This window comes from Corvus moneduloides, chromosome 20 (assembly GCF_009650955.1).
Source record: "Corvus moneduloides isolate bCorMon1 chromosome 20, bCorMon1.pri, whole genome shotgun sequence".
In the NCBI taxonomy this organism is placed as follows: domain Eukaryota; kingdom Metazoa; phylum Chordata; class Aves; order Passeriformes; family Corvidae; genus Corvus; species Corvus moneduloides.
This window is the reverse complement of record NC_045495.1, coordinates 955,425-981,219: the sequence shown is the minus strand read 5'-3', so window position 1 is coordinate 981,219 and position 25,795 is coordinate 955,425. Positions and strand designations below refer to the sequence as shown.

At 46.2% G+C, this 25,795-nt stretch overlaps 1 protein-coding gene across 16 annotated transcripts in view; it reads right to left on the bottom strand.

Moving 5' to 3' along the window:
• MSI2 (musashi RNA binding protein 2) overlaps window positions 1-25,795 on the bottom strand; it is a 213,690-nt gene that overhangs the window by 138,905 nt on the left and 48,990 nt on the right. For all 16 annotated transcript variants that reach the window (XM_032130317.1, XM_032130318.1, XM_032130323.1 and 13 more), the window contains one exon: window positions 129-221. In XM_032130317.1, the coding sequence (XP_031986208.1) occupies window positions 129-221 (93 nt within the window). The remainder of the gene's footprint in view (window positions 1-128; window positions 222-25,795) is intronic.

Genomic DNA, 25,795 nt, shown 5'->3' with positions numbered 1-25,795 from the left:
TGACACAGAAAGCAAAAACTTGGTGTTCTTTGAGCTCAGTCCTCAATGCACTTTTGTTTTTGAAAACACACTTTAAAAAGAAAAGGACGAAAGAAGAACTGTGTAGCGCTCACTTGGGGAGAACTTACCTTGCCAAACTGTTCAAAGTATTGCTTCACGTCTTCCACTACTGTATTAGCCGATAATCCACCTACAAATATTTTCTTTGTTCTTGTGACCATCTGTAAGAAATTACAAGACAAGCATATGGTTTAACCAGATTATTTCAAACAATATGTGGAAAAAAGAAATATTCTTCAGATCCCATCCCTAACCCAGATAATGAGAATACTTCTCTACAAAAGCAATTTCAATTCGATTTGATTAGATACTTCTTTCTCTGTCTTGTTTCGTTTTTATTTGAGAGATGGCTCAGTAAAGGCTCTCAATAACAACTGTAGCCCCCGGATATTTTTTTTTAATAAATGATTTTTATTGTGCTTCTCAATGCAAATATAAGTGAAAAAGGGGTCCGAGCATTGTCTCTTCATAGCTACTGTCTCAAAAGAGAGGTGCCTTTGCCCCTCTCCTTTTCCTACAGACAGGCTGAATGCTCTTTGGCAGGCAAAAGGCAATTACATCAAATTGAAGCGATGTGTTATTAAGTTTCCATGGGTCAGTTTAAAAGGAACTTGCACAGTTACTTTTAAAATAATCAAATGGTGAAAGACAGCCAGTGCTGCCAACGCAGCATCCTCCAGCTACCACAGCCTGTGCTTGTGGAGTCACCGTCCACCAGGGCTGGATCAGCCCCTCCAGGAACCTGTCTGCATTCCTCTGACCCCGGCTGAGCACCCAGCACTGCCTGCTGCCCCAGGTGCGCCTGAGCTTGGTCCAACAAGGCAAAGGGATGGTGCTGGATTCCCTAGGGAGAATGCACCACAGCACAACCCATCATCCATAACCTGCAGCCCTCGAGGACAGGCAGGATCAGCCCAGGGATACAAACCCCAAGGTGTCTTTGGTGGGCTGATCCCACACCACTGATCCTCATGGGCCACTGTGGCTCCAGATCCAGGACAGTGCTGTCAGCATTCTCTGAAGGGGGCTGGGGAGAGCTCAGAGCAGGCCATAGCCCTACAGCTGGAGACAGCTCAGCAGCAGCCAACCCACCATGGAGAGGTGTTGGAGTCAACACTGCCTAACTCAGGAAACCAACAAACGCCTCAGGAACAAATCCGGGCATTGAAACGCGTTTTCTCTGGAAACTGGGTGAAGCAGCCAACTTCCAGAGACTGAAGGGAAAAACGCCCCTAACTCCAGAGCCAGGACCTGCCTGGTTAAACATGGGCCAGCAAACAGAGGCACAGGGATCGACCCTGGCGCCTGAAAGCTTTATCACTTTCTTATTTCTTCACTAAAGATTCTGAGGATGCCTTTAATGAGGGCTCCTGAGGTCATGAGGACAGCCCAGACCTGCTCCACACCGAGGGTGACCCTGACCCACCACCCCACAGCGGCCACGGGCGAAGCCTCCACGGGACCGAGGCATCGGACACAAAGCTTGGAGCGGCCCCAAATCCTCCCAGCACAGAACAAACTAATCATCACTCCTGCCCCCACAGCCATGCACATCAACCAGGGCAGATATTCCCCTCAATCAGCTCCAATCACACCTTACACAGCCTCACTTTTTCTGTTTGGGTTTTTTTTTTAAGTTAGGAAGAAAAAGAGAGGAGGGAAAAAAAAATGTGTAAAAATTCAATTATTTTTTCCTGGCTGCAATCTAGGGCTCTGAAATTGAAGCCCAAGCATATATTTTTCTGTAGAAAATTGTCATTTACAAATAAAGAATTGGCTAAAGCCGACTTGTAACTAAAGGATTTTGCAGGGCTGTCAAGAGCCCTCTGCCTGCCAGCATCTGATTTAAGATCAGGCCAAGCTTCTGTTGTCATATAAAAGAGGGAGGAAAGCAATTATTCTAAAGCAGTATTTGAAATTATCATCATTTTTATATTTGACCAAGAAAGAAACAAGAGAGCTATTGCTTTTAGAAGCAAGATTGAAGGTTATAGGAAAAAAAAGACCACTTTGTTTCAATAGCTTCAGTCAAAGAAAATATTGGTAATGACAAGCAAATTCACAACATTTTAATGCCTAGAGATGTGTTGCGAGCTGGGAAACGGTTTCAGAAATACGCTCTTTGGTACCAAAGCAAAGCGCAAAATTAAGTCTGCTCTTACAATCCCCGTTTCCCTGAAGAGACGGTTCAATTGCTTTGTTACCACACTCCCCCCAGCACCAGAACAGAAAATACACAGCCCGAGCTGTGATCCCTCTGATCCCGACGTGCCTCAACAGCAGGTTTTGCTGCCTCCCTTCCACCTGTGGCACATGGCACCATGGCCTCACCTGGCCCAAGCCACAGACCCCTAGCAGCCCTGGAGATGTGGCTGCAGGACACAGGCAGGTGGGACACGGGCAGGTGGGACCAGGAGCAGCCTGTTCCCACTCAGGTGAAGGGGAAGCCCCTCACCACGGAGCCACAACAGCCACCCACGCTCAGCTGGGGTTCAGCCCGGGCCAGCCCCGGCACAGGAGCTGCCGCTGGAGCTGGAATCTGGGGCTGGAATCGCCCATTTCCCTCCCTGCCGCTCCGCCAGGTGAGCTGCTCTCCACACCTGCCGTGTCTGTGCTGGTGTGGCATCACCACTTTTCAATCGATTAGATACCGTGTGGGACTGGGACCAGCTGGAAACAGCCTCTGACTTCTGCTCTAACCTGCGCATCCTCGCTCAGCAGCCAAACAGGTGAGACAGGGCAAGGCTTCCCCAGGGAAACACGCAGAGCACGCGGCTCTGGGAGCGGAGCAAGGCACTGGACACACAGCCCGGGGACTCGGGCACATGCTGCCAGTCTGAAGTTCCTCCAGTGAAAGTCACTGAGGATCTTTATCTTTTCCTGCGAGTAAATTTAGAATCTGCTTTCTAGAGGTTGCTCACAACAGGGACACCCCCAAACAACAACGGAGTCACAGAAGCACTGGCAGGTTTGGATCCTCTGACAGCAGCTCCATCTGCCCTCTCCCGGGGTAGAACGGCAGGGTTTGGGTAATAGGAAGCGATTTGTGTGAATCAATCACAAGACCATGTTTTATTAATGACTCCAAGAGGTCTGGGTCACTCCGAAACCGCAGTACTTCCAGCTCCGTGTCTTTAGATTTCATTTGCAGTGTAATATATCCATCCCTGGCTACTGCAGAGCTCTGCAAACTGTGGCTACGAGCTGGTTTTGGAGGGTTTGTGTACTGAAGGTGTCTCTCTCTCGCTGCGGAAGGAATTGCCAGGAGAGGCAGATCCGAGCCTGGTGCGAGGCCATTAATTGTGAGCATCACAGAATTGCTCTGTTTGTATACGGTGCTGGTGCCGAGTTAATCAAAACACATGTGACTACCCCTGCGAGGAGACATTCAAGGTTACGTTCTCTTTATTGGCTTGGCTTTTGAAAAATATAATCGCCTTTGTGCTCTGAAACTGAGCAAACACTTCAGGAGGTGCAGGAGCAGGAAGAAAACCTTCCCAGCTTCAGCCAGGCAAGCCTGCCGAGCTTATGCCATTTTGTGCAAGGTTATGGTTGTAATTAGATCAGTTTGGGGCGTATCAGGTAAATCTCCTCTAAACAACAGGCTGAAGATGCAGTCTCTGGGAACAGAAGTCTTGTCCCACTTGAACATACCAATACAAACATGAGCTAAACCCAACCTACTTGGGTGAAATGAAGGAATGAGGTTTTACAGAGTTGGAGGCTCCAGCTCTGAGCCTGTGAACATCCCTTACACTCACACAGTAACGCTGCTCACTGTCTTCTTGTGGTTTTTCCTTCCCCACCAAAACTGTCTTATTATCCTGACTAGTAAAAATGAACAAAGAGGATTTTAAGCTCATGAAATATTTTGCAGGATTCCCAGAATTTCAAAATCTCAAGCGGTAAGTATCTACCATTCCTTCTAGATGAGTCAAGGCCCTGTCTACATTCAACAAAGAAGTTACATATTTGACTTCAGGGTAATGGCTTTTAGTATCATTTCCCAACCATTCTTTACACAGCCTTGTAGCTGTCCCCTGCCTCAGGATGGTGAAGTTGGAACAAATGAATGCTGACACCCAGCTGGCACAGAGAGGAGCCTGAGTGTGCCACTGGCAGGCCATGTTGGGAAGTAAAATCCATGTAAAATCCCAAAGCAGGAGACAGAGACACAAAACCAACACATGGAGCTCAAAGAACACCCTGGAAACCTGTGCCTGAACTCGGCTCTGGCACACTCCTGTGTGGAATTCATCACGGCTTTGCATCCTCAACTTCTCAACATGGTGGAAGTGGACTAGAGTACTAATAGTGAATCTGCATCGCAAATCACTGAAATTAGCATTAATTTCAGATTAAACTAATTATGCATATGTAACTGTTTTCCAGAGCACTCTCCTCTCTCTTGTATGACAGCATGTGCAGGGGTGCACGCGTATCCCAGCCTGCTCACCTCATCTGCAGTTTGGCATTTCATCACTCCTAGAGTATCCACCTTCTAAATAGGTTTATAATTGGAAAAACCAGCTTTGGTATCTGTGCTGAGCTGCATTTTATACCCCATTGTGCTGTACATTCAAACTACAGCATTACTTCTAATTAAAAACAACAATAATTAATGTAACAGGGGAAGCGATCTTGTTAACAGAACAGCCAGGCTTCTTTGGCAGAGCACGCCACCATAAGAATTCTCCAGGTTTTTTTTTAGTTTTTTGCTGCTGGGATCCTCCTAGGAAGTTCCAAAAAGCTATTAAAAACTCAACTGAAATGTGATGCAAAGACATGATGAAAAAGGCAGTATTTAGTGAAAACTGCCAACCACACTCTGTTCACAGAGAACACCCCAGAACCATCCCCTCCTCCAGGTATTTCTGTATAGCTGACAAGTGATGGAGGTGCTGTGTTCTATGTGAAGCAAAGATCCGACTCCAAGCTCCACCAGAGCCAGCAGAGCTCAATCCCGTGCACAGGCAGCGCGGCTTTACGTGCCACGTACAACATGCTTAAGTATTCAAAATAGGATTTCAGCAAGACTTAAACAGTGCAAATACCTTGTGCCTGACCCCTGTGTAAGCTCATGTCATCCTGTGAGAACTGCTCGAGCTATAGAAGGTACGTGGGAATGAAAGAGCTCTTTAATCCAAACAACCGGCACAGATTCCCAGCGGGGTAAATCAGTTCCCCTCATTTCTGGGAAAATACAGATGGGTTCTATTCTCCCAACCCCTTTGGAAACTGAACTGTTAACCTGGTCCCTGCTGTATTCCTGGCTTTCGGCTGCCCCGGGTTCCGCTGTTACTGCTGGGAGGGTGGGGATTTTTTGGGGTGGTGCATTTCCCTCCCTCGATGGCTGTGGCATCAGCAGAAGGCACAACACACAAAGTGATTTTTCCAAGACAGATTGAACTGGCAGCAATTGCCAAAACCATCCTTGGAGTTTCACAAGCAAACCTGGCCAGGGGCCAAGCAAAGCTCTTCCCGGTCCATCTTCCCAACTGCTACCGGATTGAACTCCCTCATTAGCCCCCCTGGGAGGACCAGCCCCTCACTCACCCACCCCACAGGTACAGTGAGGCGATGGCAGCCTGCCATGGGCCACAGCCACCCCCCAGAAAGGGGACCTTCCCAAAAGAAGGGTTTGCTGTCCAGGCAGGAGCATCCCATACGCCCCCTCGGAGGCGCCCTGAGCTCTCCAGGCACAGCAACACCTTTACCTGCACCACCATGCAGAGCTCCCTGAATGGGAGATCCAAGCCTGAAAATTAGCCTCAGCTGTGAGAGCTCAGCAGGTTTTTTGAGCAAAATCTGGCTTCAAGCTTCGTATCAAAAGATACAGTAAAATTCACCAGAGCCAGTGTTTCCCCCCTCCAGAGCCCAGGAATAGCTCCCGGCCCCACAGCCTCGCTATAACCAGTTATATCACATCCCTGAGGGCTGCTCCCACCTCCTGTGCTCCAGTTAACTCTTTTACAGGTTACAGGAGCACAGGCAAGAGGAGGGGAGCAGAGCAAGCCTATTTAAATCCCTCCTGGTTGCTTCAGCTCTTCGTGTACGGTGTGATAGGAAGGTAACTCTAAGTGTTCACTGAGTGCAGACAACTTATCCAACCTGCCTGCCTGATTACTGTCCAGCAGTGCTTAAAAACTGCATTAGTAAGTTTAAATGAAGATAATTATTTTTAAATTAATACATCTCAGGGCTACAAATGGAGAGCACTGCCCAGTGTGACTGGGAGGGGGGATTTTTGCAATGCCCAAGTAATGAGGGACAAAGGCCCCAGTGGGAAGCAATTAAGCCTCTGGTCCTAAATCTACAGGCTACTGGCAAAACTTCACCTTGTGCAGGAAGAGAGGGAGGGAGGAAAAAGAAAAGGGAGGGGAAGAAAGGGGGAGATGGCATTCTGCCCAGGGACCTCACAGTGGAAGCCATGCCAGAAGTACTCAGTGGGAACACAGATTAACTGACCATTACCATGTTCATCAATTCCTCACCTATGTTGTACCATCTTCTCAAAGGAAATTATCCTGTGCTATGTCCAAAATACAACCAGAAAACCTTTGTCCTCCAACAGGACATCAAATTGTGACAGCCAATGTTTCCAAGGGCATGTTCAAGGTCGATATGCAGTACAGCTCTACAGGTGAAGCAGGATGGACCAAAGTGGGGAACCAAGCTAATCAGCTTCCCAAAACACAGCCAAAGTCCTTATTTTTTAACCTGGAACAATACAAGGAGAAAGCCCCTGGCTGTGCCTGCTCTCCCAAAGCCAGGAGGGGTGTGCAGGACAGCAGTGAGGGGCACATTCCTGTACAGAGGAACAGGAAGCTGGGCCAGGACAGACCCGCGACGTCTCCAGCCTGCCCCAGGGTGAATGACAAGAGGGTCTCGGAAGCTCAGGCAAAGTCCCTTAACTCAGTGTTCAACAAAATGCAACAACACACTCTGAACTGGCGACAAAGAGGGTTCTGCCAGAATTTGTAAATTCTTCCAGCTCCAAACACTGAGGTCAGTCCAAAGAAGTTTATTGCCTCTACAGTGCAGAGAGCACAGCATAATTTAAATGCTTCTAAGTTAGTACCAACTAATTTTTCATGATAACCCTGTCAAATCAGTGATGAGAGCTCTCTGTTAAGATTCTAGATAATCTGCTAAAACAAGAAAAATTCACAGGAAGGGATAAGAAATGTGTAAAGCAATTTACCTCCTTCCCAACATACTCCAGATGATTTCTCTGAAAAGAACAAATGGAAACTTTAACCCTTAGCCTTGATTAATTTCATCTACATAATATAGATGCACATGGCAATCAGTTACCGATGAGCAGGTTTGACTTCATTTGCTGAGTCAAGCCCATGGAGCTGCAAGGAGCTGCCTGGCTTTGCACAAGGGTGAGCTTTCCCTCTGATGCGAGACCACTAAAATCTTGCAAAATGCCCAGATTTGCCTATTACTGCTGTTGAAACACTTTCACAGTTTTATGAAATGCTGTGTTTGCTTTTATCCTTTTCCCCCACACACAAATGGGCTGGTGAATTACAGGAATTGCAGCACTCCCACCTCCAGCTCACGAAGGGGAGATGCTTCCCTTGCCAGGGAGGGAACCCACCAGCCATTATTAAAGCAACATCGTTGTCACTCTAAAGCAGATCAAATAACCCCTGACTGGGGATAAAAGGGCCCTTGAGGAGCTGCACCACGAATGAGGAGTGGAAGCAAGGCAAGAGAAAACATCCATACTTTTTCCAAAGGAAGGCAGCACCTCACAGCTACAAGAGCTTGTCTCCCTTGTGTGATGTTTACTCACTCAGTGACCACAGGGCAAGTCATTTCAGTCTCCACAGCACTGATGTATCAAAGAGTTTTGGGAGAAACTCAGCTGGAGACTGCAGGGCTCAGCATTTAAGCACACATTTGAACTCACAGCATTTGGGGAAGCCTCATTAGGTTGAGTACGTTGCACAATCGAGTGCTGTGTGCCTTGATTTCCACAAAAAGAACAGAAATATATCCCCACAGCTCAATGGAGCCTGTGAGGTTTCACTCATTAAATGCCTAACCCGCTGAAAGTCTGATTTGAAGATGCTGGAATAGTGTAAGACATTGTTACTGACATTATTGTTATTAAAGGAAGAATAAAAAAATATTGTTCCTAGCTAGGAAGGCCATATCAAACTACCAAGCAAGAGATAAATCAGCCAAGGTCTCCAAAAAAAGACATTATTTCTCCTTTACTCCAACATCTTAATGTGCATGACTTTTTTTGTGCTAGAAATATATTTCTATAAATCCTCCTCTACAGAAAGCTTTGCTTTCAGAAGGGGAAAAGTAGCAGATAAAATACTACCCATCAAAATGAACTCAAGTCTCTAGTAACATAACTAAATGTGTAATGTTACAGATGTTTTATAGCCACAATGTCGGATCCATTTAGATCATTTTTACAAACCCGACAAGAAATCTCTCCCCAGCGCTGGAAACCACGCCAACAGGTCTGGGACCAATTGTTTATTCAAACAGAAATGCCACCAGGGAACAACAGCATCTACCAACCAAAACTTGGAGGGCTCATTTCTCAGCCGTGCACCATCAAAACTGAGAGCCAGAGAGAGATGCCAGGCTGAAAGAGGAGCTAGATCACAACACAGGGGCCCTTCTGGGTAGCAAAAGCTGACACATCACTGGTTTCTGCACCTGTATGTCCTGCTGAGAACAAGGCGGGCAAACACACTGTGAAACTGCCACGTGAAGCACAGCCCAAGGTGCTGCCCACGCACCCACCAACACCAGCAACGGGGCCAGGAGGGGCACGGGCACGGCTGCCTCTTGCACAACACAAGGCCATGGTCCACCTCCAACACACACCTGGGTACACAAATGGAATCATTAATGTGTCACATTAGTCCCTGTCACGGCTGCCACTGGCCCATGCTGAAGACACACTTTGTCCAGAGTTCTGCTCTCCGAGCCCATCAGCCAGCAATACCCAACATCAAAAGATTTATTACCCACAATGATAACTGCCTCACGCTGCTTTGTTTGCTAATTGTGACTAGCTTTGCCTTCAGAAGGGTAGGAGCCTAATAAATCAGTTATCTCCAGGAAGAATTTATTTAAAGCTGTTAACACTGTAAACCCGAGCACTTGGCAGGAGTTCTGCGAGAATGGATGTGTTTGTGCATCGCGTTCGGGGGCAGGACACACTCAGCAGCCAGGGTGGAAGGAAACCAGCTCTGAGCAAGACCTTGATGGGTTCAGGTTTGCCTCTCCACCACAACAGGCTACCTCTCTTGCTCCTTTCCCATTTCCCACAGGGAGCTGTGCCAGGACAACCAGCACTGTCACAGGCTTGGGCTCCCCACAGCAGCTCAGGGACTTAAAAAAAAAGAGGGAACTAAGCCCATGCCAGCCTGAGGCACACGTTGGGAGCCCACCCCCAGCCCCCCAGCAGGCACAGCCAAGCTCTGTGCTACCAACCAAGCTTAAACACCGACAGCTGATCCTCAGGATGCCCCACCACAGCCCCCTGTTCAAGGTGAGCAGCTCAGAAGTGCTGTGCAGGTGCCAGACTACCTTACAGGGCAACCCCAACTACGATGGAGGGATTCATTCTTACCTGATCTATAATATAAACAGGTCTCTAATAATAATGATGTCACTGAAAATACACATTTGGCTGGATATGCACTCCTTCCCCATCTTCCCCAGCACAAGAACTCCGCCAGTATCAAAGCCTATCGCAGCTCAATACACTCACAGACTTTCAAGTACCTAGATCACTACAACACTGCCAAAAATGTCACATAAAAAGGCCAAGTCACTGAGATGACTGGATTTCCAGGTCTGGCAGGACATGAAAAGCTGGGACAACTTCCCATGAACAGCCACTTGTGTAGTGTGACTCAAGCCAAATGTGAGCACTGTTAACATCTGCCTCCTGCCCGATCCACGGGGGCTGGGCTCCTGAGGCTGCAGTGTCTCAGGGAGCAGCAGCACCCTGCTAGCAGGGCCCCTGTCCAGAGCCAGAGGTGCTGCTGGCACTGCAGGAACAAACCCACCTCAGCCTGAACCCACAGCTGCATCCACACTGCACACCTGGCTATCTGGAGATCTGTTCCTCCCAAGAGCTGCAAGGTCTGTAACTACACTGGAAATTTTAATTTAAGTCTACAAGCCGTGTGCCTTGACTTGAGCAGACCGGGACAGGACTAAAATATTTGTAAGAACCTATGAATCATGGGAGCACCTAGAAGCCACACACACAGTGCTGTACATCAACACAGCTCGTACAGGTTAACGACCAAACCTTCCATCCCACCTCTTCAGCCTCATAGCTTTAATGCGATATGAAGTATGTGAGCGAGCTGTCCAGGCTGAATTACACACAGGAGATGTTCTCCTTTCCCATGGAGACTGACTCACCAAAACAAGGTCTCCACAAGCTGTACCTGCAGCCACATGACGACAGCTGCAAGCCAGAACCACGTCCCAGCACCCAAGAGCTGTATGGCTACCAGATATCTCTCTTGCCTCTTTCTGATTAGTGATTTGCTACCAATTGTTTTGAACCAGAGTCTGCCACTCTTGCCAGCTCCAAAGTTCTCCCTCGAAGGCAAACACGCTGCCAGCTGTGGCAAGGTTTTGATGGGTCCTCTGCAGGAAGAAGGGGAGAAGGAGGAAGCTGAGGGGCTGCAGATTGGAAAATTTGAGGTTCTCCACACAGCTGCATCTCAACAATCCTTCATCCACTGTTAAATCACAGACCACACGCTGAGAGTTAAAGACTTATACAGGACTCCAGAGACTAATCGAGGAATGATTTCAGCTTCTAACTGTGCTCTAACCAGGCACTTAGGATGCAAAGCACAAGTTCGTGATACTATTGTGCACTGCATCAAAATGACTATTTGATACATTTTTGCAAGTAACTAATAAGGAAAAGAGAAAAAAACACATCACCCTGGTATTTAACATAATTCTTCCCCTCTGTCCCCTATCCTTATACTCACATTCGTGACAAACAGCCTCTATCTTCAATTAGGCCTGTTCTATGCATGCAAGAAGACCCCAAAATATTAAAGAGCTTTTATGCAACACCAGATTATCTAATGTGCACATCTTTTGCAAAAGAGCACTTTTTAAATACCTAGTCACAGAGAAGGGGCAAAAAAACCCATTCCATTCAGGAGGAGAGAAAGGGAGAGAAGGAGAAAAAAAAAAACCCCACATAAAAGCTGCAAAAAAAGAAAGTGAATGCATTTGTATATTAAGCAATCAAGTGCTGTCACACACTGAAAACACAAAGCACTGAAGTTTAAGTGGGCACACACCAAGGGCCTTACCATGGGACACACTTTTCAGCACTACAGAAAGCACTCCCTTATCAACCCAGCACAGTATGAAGCAGGATCTCTGCCTATTTAAAAAAAAGACCCAGAGAAATAACTTCTCTTGACAGCCTGACAGCTGACATTCTTAACTGAAAAAGCTATGTGCCAAGAATTATCAGGCCTGGCTTTTCTCTCCCTGATAGATGACAGAGCAAAAAACAACAACGGCCACACACATCTCATAAATCACAACTTTTATTGAATGCCTCGCCACATAATAGCAACAGTCAAACTGAATAAAGACGCTTTTCAGTGCATGTCTGTAAAATACTGGGGGAGCACTGAGATCATTCCCAGCACCAAGAGCCTCTCCCAGGTGGAGCAGGTATTGATATCAGTGTCACTGTACTTCTCACAAAGACACCTGGAGAGTTCAGAGGGATTTTCTCTGTCATTGTTTCATTAAGAAGCACAAAAGAATGCGGAGAAGAAAACCAGAAACGGTGTGCAGGGACAGAGGTAGAAGGAAAAGCCAAAAGCTCTGAACAGGTGAGCAGAGAAGTCCTACCGCCAGCAGCAGGGTCTGAACTGAGACAGGAAGCCTGGCCTTTGGGATAAGTCACCCGCAGAGACACAACACTCGCTGCCATCACGGGCCAGGGGTTTTCCCTCTGAAGCAGGAGGGATCTGCCTGCAGGCTTTCAGGCACTGCAGAGACAGGTGAACAGAGAGCACGTGGGCAGCAGGTCGGGAGAAGGCAAAGGCGGGAGCCCCAACCAAGGGAAATCCGTGCGATCTCCCATGACCACAGTGACACCAGCACAGTCTGATCAGTCTGGATATACAGCACTAATGCTCCTTTGTTCACTTCTCAGCAGTCACCAACTGGTTCCGTTAAGATACTAATAGTAAAAATAACAGAAATAATAATAATTATATCATCTACTTTTATCTGAAATAGTGGAATATCAATAATACCTTTCATCTAAATAGCACTTCACTTTTTGATTTCAAGACAGTCCTAAAAACGCATTTAAATCTCCCCTGTAGTAAGAAAATTCCTAATACAATCTTTCAAGCACATAAACTAAAGAAAGCAGAAGGGCATTTATATATTAAGTCAATTACCAGAACTTCCCTTCCCTTCACCCAAGCTAATTAAAATTTCATGTGCTTCATACCAGTAACCGTATAGAGGATCACAGCTGGTGTTTTCAAAGTCAAATAAAATAAAAATACAAGGGGATCTTGGTCTGCAACCCTACTGCTGCAAGACAAAAATAGATACTCTGCTCTTAGTGAAATCCAAGTCAGTGCAAATTTGACACCTAACTCCTTTGAAACTTTAAACTTGAGCATAATTTCAGAGTGCCTCAGCCCACTAGACCAGAGCATACAATTTTCACCAGAACAAGGAGTCTCCAAGGAGACCTGGCCAGGTCTGGGCAAGTCACCCGTGCTCCAGGGCTCTCCGAGTTTTGCTTTGTTCTCGAGTCAGCACCGAAGCGGCCATAGCACACAGGAGTCCAAAGTGTCTGCTAAGCGTGAGTCTGACACAAGGGTCTGCTCAGGGAAACACAGAGTCAGGAAACACAGGAGTCAGCTCAGGCAGACCACGGGTTCACCTGGCCTGGCCCTGAGGGTACATCCAGAAGCACCCCCTGGACACCTGGCAAGGCTCTGCCACACTCGCCAGAACCCGGGGGTTTGAACTGCAGTACCAGGGGATCAGTCAGGCTCACAGAGAACTGACCTGGTTACTGTGACAAGGGGAGGAAAGGCAAGGCCAGAGGTGGCTGTGACAAGGGACCAGGGAGTTCGGGGTTCTCCTGCACCCCCTGTATTTGGTGTGCGCCCACCTCATGGTAACTCAGCAGCCTGCATGGAGAGTTTTCAGCTGGGATGCTGAACAAGATCCCTGTGCTCCAAACCAGAGGCCCTGACCTCAAATTCTATTGAGTGCAAAACCCTTCCTGCATCTGTTTCCAATATTGTCTTTTTTGGGAAAACAGACTGAGCATATGTTCCTGAGGCTGTTGCCCACACGGTGGGTGGGTGTGTGTTACGATCAACTTCTGTGCACGATGGCTCCCAAATGTGTCTGACTACCCATAGCGAGGATTGCTCACTCTGCTAAGTTCAGGATTAAAAGAACAGAGCCACTACCAAAGTTAATGAAACAATATACAAGCTAAGCCCGAGCCCAAGTTCCCAAGTGAGCTCGTTCTCCCTCCATCAGTCCCGGAGTCTGAAACAGGCAGAGCGACTCTGCGCCCCAACACTGCCAGGGCAGTGCTGCCGCCAGCACGGGGCCCACGCTGCACCCCAGCACTCCCTGCTCCCACTGCACAGCACAAACAATCCATGGAAGTCACGCAGGAAGATCCACAAAGAGCTGTGGTGAGAAGGGCTGTTATTGCTTTCGGAAGGAGTGCAAGGAGGCAAAGGGAGGGGGCGGGGATTTTGTTTCCAATATCCATCTGTTCCTGCTGCTGTTCTGAATGTAAAATCACACTTCTGAATCTGTGACATCCTGCCTGGTTGCTGTGGCAATCGCTATGCCGTCACCAAAGGCCAGTCCCTTTGCTTTGGGAAGGAGCAGCAACAAAGATAATGTGTTCACTTAAGTGTTGCTCTCCAGCAACCAACCACCCAACAAGCCCAGATAAGGGGAGAAGAATTACGAGGGAAAAAATGCCAACCAGAGCAGATCTGCCTCTAAACCAAATGTTGTCTAAGTTTCTCAGGAAGGCATTAGCATTTCTTTGATTTCCAGTGTTTTTCCTTTGTTCCATTAAAAACTACAAATCCACCATTAATGAAAATTCAGAAATGTCTGTGTTCACTGAGCGTGCAGCCATAAACACCAGCATGGATTGTATTATTGCTAATCTGCTTCATGGGAAGAAGACATAGATTTGTCTGAAGTGCTGCATCATTCTTTCCATACAAGGGCCCCATTACCAGACTATACTTATTTGCAAGTCAAATGACAATGCCACTATTTGAATACATTTTCAAGCCCAAAAACCCAAGCCAGTAGCTCTGGCTCTCCACAGCTAACTCGATCTGACAGCCATAGCATTGATGCCTGCCAGTGCTGATTGACTGGTGGGATATATTTAGGCACAGGAGGGGAGAAAGGGGGAAGGGAGCTGGCGAGTTCCTGAATTCAAGTATACTGTTAGTAACCAAAAATAACAAGCACTGATTCAGCTCCATTTCAGAACGGCCTCAGCTCTATCACAGAGAATCCTGCTAATGGAGAATTTACTACCACAAGGGCAATGCCAAAAAACACACATAAAAACCTCACAAGAGCAATTAGGGCATCTGTGCCCTGGGTTTACGATGAATACAATGAAACGATCATTTCCCTCTTGCATCCATCTTCTAAAATTGCTTAAATAAAGAAGAAAATACTGAATTGGAAGGTGAGCAATTTTCTTCCTTTTTCAGCAAGGGACAAACACTTATTGTGCACACAGGTGTGTGTATATCTCCATATTCCACACAGCTATTATGTGCTCTGATGCCCTTTCAACTCCCATCCTTGTTCAAAACACTACTCTGGGAGGGAAAACGCCACTAGCTTCGGGGAGAAGACCCTCTCCAGCATTAGAGGACAACATGCCAAGTGTATTTGAAGAGCTGGATTCAATCTTTTCTGCCCCTTCTCAGAAGTGCTATGCTAAACCCTGGGAAGTGAACTGTATTTACACATGGAAATCAAAAACACACAGAGACAAAATATCCCTGATGTATCTCCAGTTCAGAAAGAGGGAAAATAAAGCCTGTTTTTTGTTTTATTAAACTCTACAGGCATCCAGGATGTCACCTGGAGCTGCTCTCGAGCTGCTGCAGGACCTGGCAGACACATTCTGGGGTCCCCTCACACCAACACAAAGTGCTGGGAGCTCTCACTGACACCCAGGCGAGGGGGAAACAGAAAAGCAGCCTGGAACCCCTCCTAAAAGGATGTGCAATGTGACCCCAGCAATGAGATGTGAGCCACTGCCCCTTCCATGCCTGGTACTCCAGGGTCACCAGCCTAGCACTGGCAAAGGACTTGTCAGGCACGGTACGGAGCTCTGAAGGGTTTGCATTTGCTGATAATGATGCCCAAAAGTCGACAGACAGCTTCACGGGGCAGACAGGCAAAGGGAAAAACTTGTAAAAGCTCTGAGAGATTATGTGACTACCTGCCCCAGTAGCTACAGGAGGTCTAAATACCTGAGATTCCAGGTAAGCACCTGACCAGCAACACACCACATCTTCCCCGGAATGGAAGTCAGACAAAGAAAATAGAAGCCAAATGCCTTCTACATTTATCACAAAGCCTGCATTTCTCAAGCCAAAAAACCCAGCCCAGCTTGTTATGTTTTTGGAACAGTGAAGCAGCCTTAAAATTTTAAGGTTTTGTTTAAGAAAAGAGAACCTTTAAGTGTAAGCGGAATCAGGCACCAGAACCTTAATTTATCAATTAGACGCCATCTGTGGATTGTGTTCCTTGGAATAATTGTTAGATTTGACAATGCACTGCTGCTTTACAAAGTTTCTGCCAGCCTTGCTACCATTTAATTAAATTTCTGCACTTAACTTTGATTGCACTGAAAGCACTGCTGGTTTCTGCCGATCGAGTCCCTTAGCCACCTGCTGTGTTAGAACTAACCATGTTTCCACAGTTGTATCAAAAATTATGGGTTTTATTTTTAGTCTTTGTCTTTTCTCAGTCTTCACCAAAAGGAAAAATAATAGTAATAAAAACCCCAATGATTCTGGCATGCTGAAGCCATAATACCCAACATGGAAAGCAGCAGCAACATTCATGTCTCCCAACAAAAGCCAGACGCTTCCCTTTTTGTCTTCCAGCATGGAACAAGTGTCAGGGCATGACGGCTTAATGTGCCGCATTTTGCTTAAACAAAATGAGCTTCCTGTACCTCCTCATTATATTTGTATACATCTCTTGTATTTATATGGAGGGATAAAGACAAACACACCAGTCATTTACATACATAAATATTGCACACACAAATAACGAGCAAGCTGTCACTCTCGCTTTAGCCCACAGCACAGTTGAGGAAATAGAACTTCAATAATGTCAAATTAGCAGAGTGAAGAGCCCTAAAAGCCTACAAATATCATCAAGCATCCAACCTGCTGCTGTGAGTAACCCCAGTGTGAAGAGGAGCCAGGCTGCCAGATCCCCCCAAGTATCTCAGGCAGTGCCTCACCCACGTAGGGCTGGAGCTCCCAAGAGATCCTGGCATGGCCACCACAAACGTCCCCCTTCCCAGGCCTGTGCTCCAGCCTACAAACACACAACTGACTCCTGCAGCTCTGCTCTGGGGGTTCAGTGCTCCAGGCAGCCCTGCCATGGCACAGCAGTGTCAGGTACTCCTTAGGGGCATTGCCTTCTCCAGGGGTAAAACGTCATTTATGTGTATTTGACTGGTGAAGGTACACAAAATAAAATTTAAAATTGTAGGAAATCTGTGGTATGTATGCCCACTTTCTCAGCTACGATGACTGCTGTGTCAGCCTCTCTCTCTTCCCCTTCTGATTTCTTTTTTGTTGTATGGGACAGATAAAAACTGCAAGGATTGAGGCAGGTGGGAACGGGTTCTCCTCCCACCCTTCCAACTGTGAAATAGTGAAAAGTGGTTCCTCAACCCTGATGAAGGAGTTTGTGCTAAATCACTGCATGTGAGGTATTTTTAAATGCTTCACTCTAAGTGGTGTGGAAGTACAAAAATGTACTTTACCCACTGCAGCTTTAAAAAAAAAAAAAAAAAAAAAAAAAAATCAGACTTAATGGCAAAAGAAACTCAAAGCCAGTAAGAATAAGATGGTGTTTATGTAGGGGCTACAATTTTGGGCATTCTGATAGTACACCAAGAGAGGTCAGAGAAATGAACAAAAGCCTGCTTCTGGGCTCTGCTTAGGCCAAGGAGAGCCAGTCATTTAGATATTCAAATTATTTTCACAATCCTTCATAGAAGGTTATGAAATATTCATTAGCAACCTGTGGGACTGACTAGGACTGCTCCAAGAAAAATACAGATTTAGGCAATTTCCTAAAGTGGGCATTCTACAGCCAGCGAGGCTGGAGTAACTCTTCCATGCCAATATAAGGCATGAATAGGTTTTATGATGCATTTTATAGAAAATTATAGTTGCATAATTAAGTCTCAGTAGCAACCCTCCAGTTGCTACCTCTGATGAGGAACACTCAGCTGATTTGCTGCCAGGGATGTGGCTGTGCTGCCCCTCCATCCCTGGGCTCGGAGGGATGGAGGATGCCTGTGGCTGCCTCAGGCTTGAAAAAGACTTGAGAGAGGTTCTGCTTCACACAAAGTCGTAATTTTGTCTTCTACAAGGCTGTGACCCACCTGGATCTCTCCCACCTGTATGTTTACACAAACCTCTTCTCTCAAGGGGAGAACGTATCAAAGGCTTTTATCAATCGCAGCCATGACAAGAGCTGTCCTGGGGAAAACCTTGTTTGCATGACCACAATCCAAATTAACTTGTCACTGTTAACAATCTGCTGTGCCCAAAGTCAGCTCGAGACCAAGGTATTTCTGTACACAAACCAACTCAGGGCTCCCACTGGCACTGAGCTCCGTCCTTCACACCACACCTCAGCCCACGTGCCAAGGGGAGCCTGCAGCGCCGGGCACAGCAGCGTGTTACAGCTCCCAGGAACCAAGATCATGGTCTGTGCTCAGGCCCAGGAGCCTGGAGGTTTTCCAGGTCCTCACAGCCTGGTGCCCATTTACATCAAGACTCACCAGGGCCAGATTTGGAATCTGGATCTGGGCTGGAGCCAAACTCACCTGTCTGGACCTGACACTTTCCTGCTCTGCCCCCCCGGGTAACCTACATCACCTCATTGCTGCCCAAACCTGCTACCACGAGCTCTGCTTTAGACAAAACCATGCTGTAACATGCATGTAAAATCCTTAAATATCACAAGTTTGATTCCAGTTGGGCAAATTCCTCCTGCTGTGTTCACACTGTGCCCCTGGGCAGTTGGTCCCCTCTGAGTGCCAGATCTTGCAGAGGTATTAGGGGTCAATTACATTACAAGGAGGTATAGGAAAAGAAAAGACACTTTTCTTGGTCTGCAGTTCTGCTCCAAATTAACTTTTAATACAGAACAGAATGTCACATTTGCTTCACTCCATAATCTAAAAATTTCTCCTTATGCAGCAGCAATAAGGAGGGCTTTTAAAAATTAAAAAGACCTGAAAACCACACAAGGGTATATTTCATGGCTATAAAAAAGCATTTAAAACGTAGAGTTAAAAAGGTGTTTCAAGTGTCTTCATCAAAGGAGGCTGAAAATGGAAGGAAAATAGGATTTTAAAAATGCCCAATTTCTTTAAAAATCAGCTTCATGAGTCAGAGCACACAAAACCTTTTTGCTGCTCTGAAGATCCTGGATGTAAATCCAGTCAGCACTGCAGCCAGTTTGTTTGTTGAGAGTTACAGGGCAATTAGCAGAGACACGCACAGCCTTTTCTGCCATATTTTGTGTATTCCTGCTATATTCTGTGGCAATTGCTGGTTCTCCCCAACACCCCACGAGCTCTAGAAGGGAACCCCAAATTCAAAGCTAATCAAGGAACACTTTTTCAGGGGAGGCTTCAGAATTGTTCACATCTAATGAAACCACGAAGCAGAGAGCTCATACCTGGGCTGGCTCATCAGGCAGGTCTCAATCTCACAAACTCCCAGAGCCTTCCAGAATTGCTGCTAAAAGCTTTATGCTGGTCCTGCCTGGGGGGGTTTCCCTGCTCACATGGGTTTTTTATGCACACTGGCCCACGACAAGATTCAGTCGCATCAATGCAGCTCTACTGCAAAAATGACCCCAAACCCTCTGAGTTTAGACAGGACTCCACTGTCTCCCAACAAGTAGCTGGGAAAGAACAGACGGAATTTATTCGTGTCCCCTCCCAATATCTGTCCCCCTCCCATCTAGATTTTGTTACAAAACACAGAAGACTAATGAGCATTATCTGATACCTGGGAACTTGCACCTTTTCATCAAACCAAACCTGTGGAATCTGACCCTGTGCAGCAGAGTGCTGCAGATGTAGTGTTTGCTGAAGGCTGAAGCATCAAATGACATGTCATGCTGCTACCCAGCAGTGCCCTGTAGTGCTTCTTCCCTTCCTTTATTATTCCCTGTTAGTGAACCACAAAGTTTGTTTTCCTAAGTTTTTGCAACAACTCTTAAGTCACACCCTTCAGCTCCCTGATTTTTGATCACATCCCCCAAGCATTTCAGACCTTTACCACCAAACCTCAAATCAAGACTCCAGCTGTAAATCAAGCAGAACAAGCTCTGATTTACCTCTCACCTTAAACCAACAGGATATTACAACAAAAATATCCTGGTCTTGCTGCCAGAAGGAAGCAAAGCATCCATGTTACAATTAGCATATGCAAATCAGCATATGCTACTGCCCGGCCCTTCCCTCCCTCAAACTGAGCAAAGTACAACTGAGCAGTGCTGAAATGCAAATTACCCAGAAGAGAGTTTGGGGATGTGGAGGAAACATAAGGACTTGGAGTCTGGATGCATTCCAACGTGAGTAGTTGCAAACTAAAACAACACTCAAGAACGCTTATGAGGAAGCTTTTATTAAAAAAAGAATCTGCTCTCTTTAGTTAATAGTGGGAATGATGCAATTACAAGAGGGAGCCAGGATACCCTCAGGCCCCAAATTCTATTCTAACTACAGAGAAGGGAGAAAGCAGAATTGTTCTGCTCATTCCTGGAGCAGCAGGTGATCCAAGGCCAGGAATGACACTGGCACGGGCTGAAGGCAGAGAGCTCAGCTGGGCTCTCTGATCACAGAGCCACCACCAGACAGCAGCCACGGCCCCCACACATCCACACTGCATGCCCAGCACCCAAAGCTCACGCTCTGATGTCACTCCGGTGTCCCCACCATCAGTTCATTCACCAAACAGAGACTTAGCCATGGGCTCAACAGGTTCCACAGCCCAGATTTCACCACCAGCAGGAGGCTTCCAAAATGCCATAGAGGGGTGGATTAAGAGCAGGAGAGACTCTGATGAACTCTCTGCTGCTTTTGAAAGAAATCAGGTAGGATTTGCAGCAGAAGGGCTGCTTCTCCGTGGAAATGCTGAATCCAGGATAGTTCATGGTTTAAATATAATAGCAACCATAATTTCTGACCTGCACTGAAATGAATTTGCAAATGACTAGTAACACACAAAAGAGAAAGAGAGGGCCTCACTGACTGCTAATCCTCACTAAATAATTACATTTACATATAAATGTAAACACACATACAAACCTACATCAATAAAAAGCTGTTAACAATACAACTGTAAAGCTCTGTAATTTCTTTTAAGAAATTAAGTCCAATTCCATGTTAAAGGAAAGCCTGACTGCTGTAGGATATGTAATACAAACAGAGCAGAGAGTATCACTCACTCAAGATTAACACATACTTTTTTTTCCCTTTATAAATCATTTGTGTATTGAGACATGCAGCTAAATCAGCTAAAGCACAGATCTAATTAAAGAACCTGGAAACTGATTACTGCACTATGTAACACATCAAGAGGTTTTTCTTCCTTTTTTTTTTTCTTTTTTTTTGAAGGAAGATCTGGTCTGAAATTTTATCAGTCCCACACATGCCAGAATTAGTCCCTGCCTTTGTGTCAGATGGAAACTGTTATCTACAAATCGTCAAGCAGAACTCATGTTTGAGATGAACAGAATGCAGCTGTCTTCATCTGCCAGATTATATTCTGTGCTTTCCACTATCAGCAGACAAACTGCAGGTGTAGAGCTCCTCAGAGCCTGACACGAAGAACTAAAATACCAATACAAGTGGTTAAACTGAAAGAAGTTTCTGCCTGTTTCCCCAGGCCAGGTGTGAGGACGTGGAGCCTCTGTGATGCCAGGAGCAGACAGGCCTGTGAAGCAGAGCTGGGTTCTGTCCACCTGCACTCTGCCTCTCCAGGTGCCCCCGCCACGTCCTGGGTCCAGCCTCTTACACCAAGGGAAGCTCTAAATAAAGCTCCATTCACACTCACCTCACCTTGAAAGACTTATTTTTTGACCTTAACTGCCCAAACTGCCTAACTTTAAGGCCCCTGATCCCTGCCCAGGACACGGATGGGGAGGGATTTCATCAGGGGTGAAGATGCACATCTCCCCAGGCAGTGCCACGGCCGGGGCCCAGGGCCAGCAGGGCAGTCCTGGTGGGGCACAGTGACAGGAGGTTCCCACTCAGGTGACACCACCACCAACTCCTTGAACAGGTCACCAGGAAGGCGACCCAGCAGCCCCAGGCCCGGGGGCTCCTCCCTGCAGCTCCTGCGGAGCTCCATCTATGTGAGGCACCTTCTCAGCTCCCGGAGTGCTCAAACTGGGCCACAGGGCCTTGCTGGGGCAGAGCCCACATCCCACTGTCACCTGCTGTCACCCACTTGGCAGGGTGAATCACCAAGTGCTGGTAACTTTTCAGCACCTTCACACAGCTCCCAGCCTGCACCAAGACAGGCTTTTTCTGTCTCGTCCCCAGGAGCCAAGGAGCACCTCAGCCTCTCCCACATAAGGCATGGCAGGATTTGCTGCCAAGAAGCCTCAGCAACTCCCTCCAGAAACCCAGCAGGCTCTGTCATTTCAGCCAGCACAGTGTCAGCTCATCCCATAGAGAAGTGGCTCACTCAGATACCAACCACCCTTTTTACCTCTCAGCAAAGACACATTCCCGAGGGGAAAGCTCCCAGATCTGCTGGGGATGCTCAAGGCATCACCAAGGACTCAAGTGAAAGGCTCTGGGATGCTTTTACTCTACAAGTATTAACTACTGAATAATAAATCTACTTGCCACAGCACCACCTTGTTCTGAAGGACTGGAAATAAACATTAAAGAAACGCTTCTCCCACAGCTACACACAGCCTGTTTCCACCTTCCCCTAGAACCAGCCCCTGGTGACAGACGAGGCTCAGCAGCAGAGATCAGTGGGATCTACAGCCCTGACAGATAAAACCCCTCCTTCATCCTACCTCTGCTCTTACCTACAGCACTGGGGCAAAGAAGCTGTTTGCTCCCAATCAATGGGAAAAATGAATGGGTTTAGGGCCCCTCATTCCTCAGATGCTGCTGATTCATCTGTTCTGACTGGCTTCACACAAAAGCTGATGATGATGATGGCCATTAGGTCAGACACACTTTAATACCTTCTGTTGCTGTTTTAAAACATGTTGATGCTGCTCTGAAATAACATTTTACTCTTACACCCTAATCATTGTTATGGCTTCTGACAGGTTTTAAATACAATAGTATTAACTGCAATTAATTCATTTGGAATTAATGCGGATATTGCAGGCACTTCAGCAGGATCTCTGCTGCAATTCACCACTCATTATTGCACCATTATTTTTTAAGTGTTATCCATAAAGCAGGCTGCCAGGGCATTTGCATTTAGGTGACAGAAGTAAGAACAGAGAGGAGCAATAAATTAGCACAAAAATTAAGCAGAAGGAGCAGGAAAATTACTACAGCCCATTGTCTGAAGTTTTAATATTCCTAACGACTTCATGATTGCCAGTCTGGCAGAGCCACGGGAGCAGGCAGTGGCCTGTGCACCCCATCCCTCCCCTCGTGCCCTGAGCCCAACGCAATGGCTTTGCAGGCTCATACTTCCACTTTTTACATGCTCACACTCCTGCCCCAGTGCCCTGCATCCCCCACACCGCTCCCCCAGCTGGCTGCAAGATCAGTCCTTTGCAGACAGAAAATAAACAGGTTTTTTTCCAACATAGCCATTAAAAACAGCCAGTATGTCCGGAAGGTAGGGCAGGAATAAAGCATTATTAGACCATTAAAGGGGGCGCCCAGCAGCACTCCTCCCTGGGCAGGAAAAACCTCTTTGGTGCAGTTAACAGCTGGTTTTAGAGCATTAATGACCTCAGGTGAAAACAAACCGGTCATTAAAACCACGCTTTAAGGGGATTAGCTCTCACCAGAACAGACAAGTTACTTAAACTGAAGTAGTTCCATATGGTTAATTTATAATTTCCAAGGTATTAATCAGCGAAATTCTGATGGTTCCTAGATAAAGTGTGCAAGGGGGAGATTCACCCAGCTTCCTCAGAGCAATCTGAACTGGAAGCAGTGCTGGCAGAAGAGTTCCATTTCTCAATTTGCTGGCTAAACTGAAAACAAAACAGAACCAAAAAACCAGAAGGATGAATTTGCCTATGATTAAACAAACATGTTTTCATTTTGTTGGCAAAACTTAAAAGGAAAAAAAAAAAAGAAAAAATTCATTTTGAGTCAATCTACAACATCTTGTTTCAACTCTGAGCGGAAATACACTGCAGGTTTTTCAGTTTATTTAACTCCTTTTAAACCTTTTGCCTTTCAAGGCCACTTTTAAACATGGAGAATGCGGGAAGGGAAAAAATGCAAGTTTGTTGAACATATCAACGCACAGATAAGAGGGAACAGAGACGGGTGCTCAGCAGCATCCAGCATCTTCGAGTCTGGGTTAGGAAAATCATCCTAACAGATCAGTCCCACGCCTGGGCAGGGGGTAGCACTGGGCCTCACTGGGACACTGTGGCCATCAGCCCTCACCCTGGGTTTTACACTGTTTAGTGTCACTTACTGATATCTAAAGATAAGGTATGTAAGACATTCAGATACCCATGCTATCTAAAGCTAAAGCTTTATGACACTAAAGGGCACTGAAGCTGCAGTACAATAAACACACAGATCTTAAAGCAGGACCAAACTCGACACTGATTCGCACACCCTGGTGAGCAGCCAAACAAAACCACTGAGGAAGGGCAGGCACGTGCCCACCCACCATGAGAAGGGAGAAAAGACACCCCTGGAAAGTAAAGAAAACAAGCTGTTGCTCATTGCAAGACTGGATCCATTTAAATTACGAATACACTGCTAAATACATACTCCCCAGAACCTAAAGTCGTTTCTAAAATTGTTCTTTTTATCACTGAAACCTTGGGGGAAATTTTAGAAGTTCATCTAATCCTCGTAACGCAATGGCTCCTCCACAGTGCAATACTTTATTAAGATGATTGTATAGGGCTCTGCAGAGAACCAACAACAGGCTTGAGACTTCTTGTTCCACAGAACAACAGCATTAGCAAGTAAAACACCCTTAAATTCTCTTCAGCTGAATCTTTACTGTTAAATGTATCTCCCAGTCTAAGAATTGCACCTTCCTCCTCTGAATTCCAACCCATCCCAAATCCACTGCCTGCCCAGGGGACACGGTTCAAAAGGCTTGTCCAAAGCAAGGCTCCCTCTTGCAACTCAAGAGATACAAAAAATGTTTCTGACTTTTCAGGTTTTCACACTAAAGCAACTCAATTTCAGCATCCCAAGGAAGGATCTATGGAGGCAACCATCATCCCACCCCGATGTTGTCACCACCAGAGACGGGGCTGAAGATGAGCACAAACACTGACCAAAGAAAGCCTCCTGCGCAATTCCAGACCTGTCTTATTTCAGTTTGCTCAAGAACAACATTTGTTTTAATCTTTTTGTCAAAACAAAAATGAAACAAAAAGCCAACCAAACAAGCAACAACAACAAAACCTTTCCAAGAATGCAGAAGGGCAGAAATCCAAACCCAGTTTAGCTCAAATCTCTACTTTAGTAAAGGCTGAACTACGCATTTACTTGGGAAAAGAGGGCTAAGCTCTTTTCAAGGTCATTTCAAGGTTTTCATACCAGCGAGAGAAGAATTATTTACATGTGACAATGCATCCTGTGTGTTCAGTTGGGAAGGCAAATATGGGTTTAATAAATAAAATTTTAAAAAACCAAACCAGAAGACAAAACCCTGCCTCACAGTGCCCATTTCTGCAGCAAAATGGGAGTACAGGATGTCCCTGTCCCAAGAAGGTGTTGTGCCAACATCCCTTAGAGCTACATCAAATATAATTTTCAAACCAATTAGCTCAAAAAGCATCAACACCAAAGCAATGCCTTCCACATTCTAATTACTAGGCCATCCTATTCAATTCTTAATGAGAGAAGAGACAAAGGCAGTATATGTATTAGGGTCTACTTCAAGAATTCTTTTTCTTTTAGCAAACAGATCCTCTTTTGTTCTGGTTAAACACCAATTACTCCGTTCTCTCTAACATGCAAATCAGCTGAAAATAGGGCATGATGTATCTCGATCCTGCACCACTACAAGTTTGAATGAAGGGGGAAAATAAAGCAACCCTCTAGGGGCTTTCAATTCCAAGTACTTTGTACTCTGATAAAGCTCTTTTCAAAGAGCTTTTTGTATTATCTACAGCGGTTCCCATAAGCAGTGATTTTGCCATTATGCCAAAAGAAATAGCACATTTAAGGTGTACA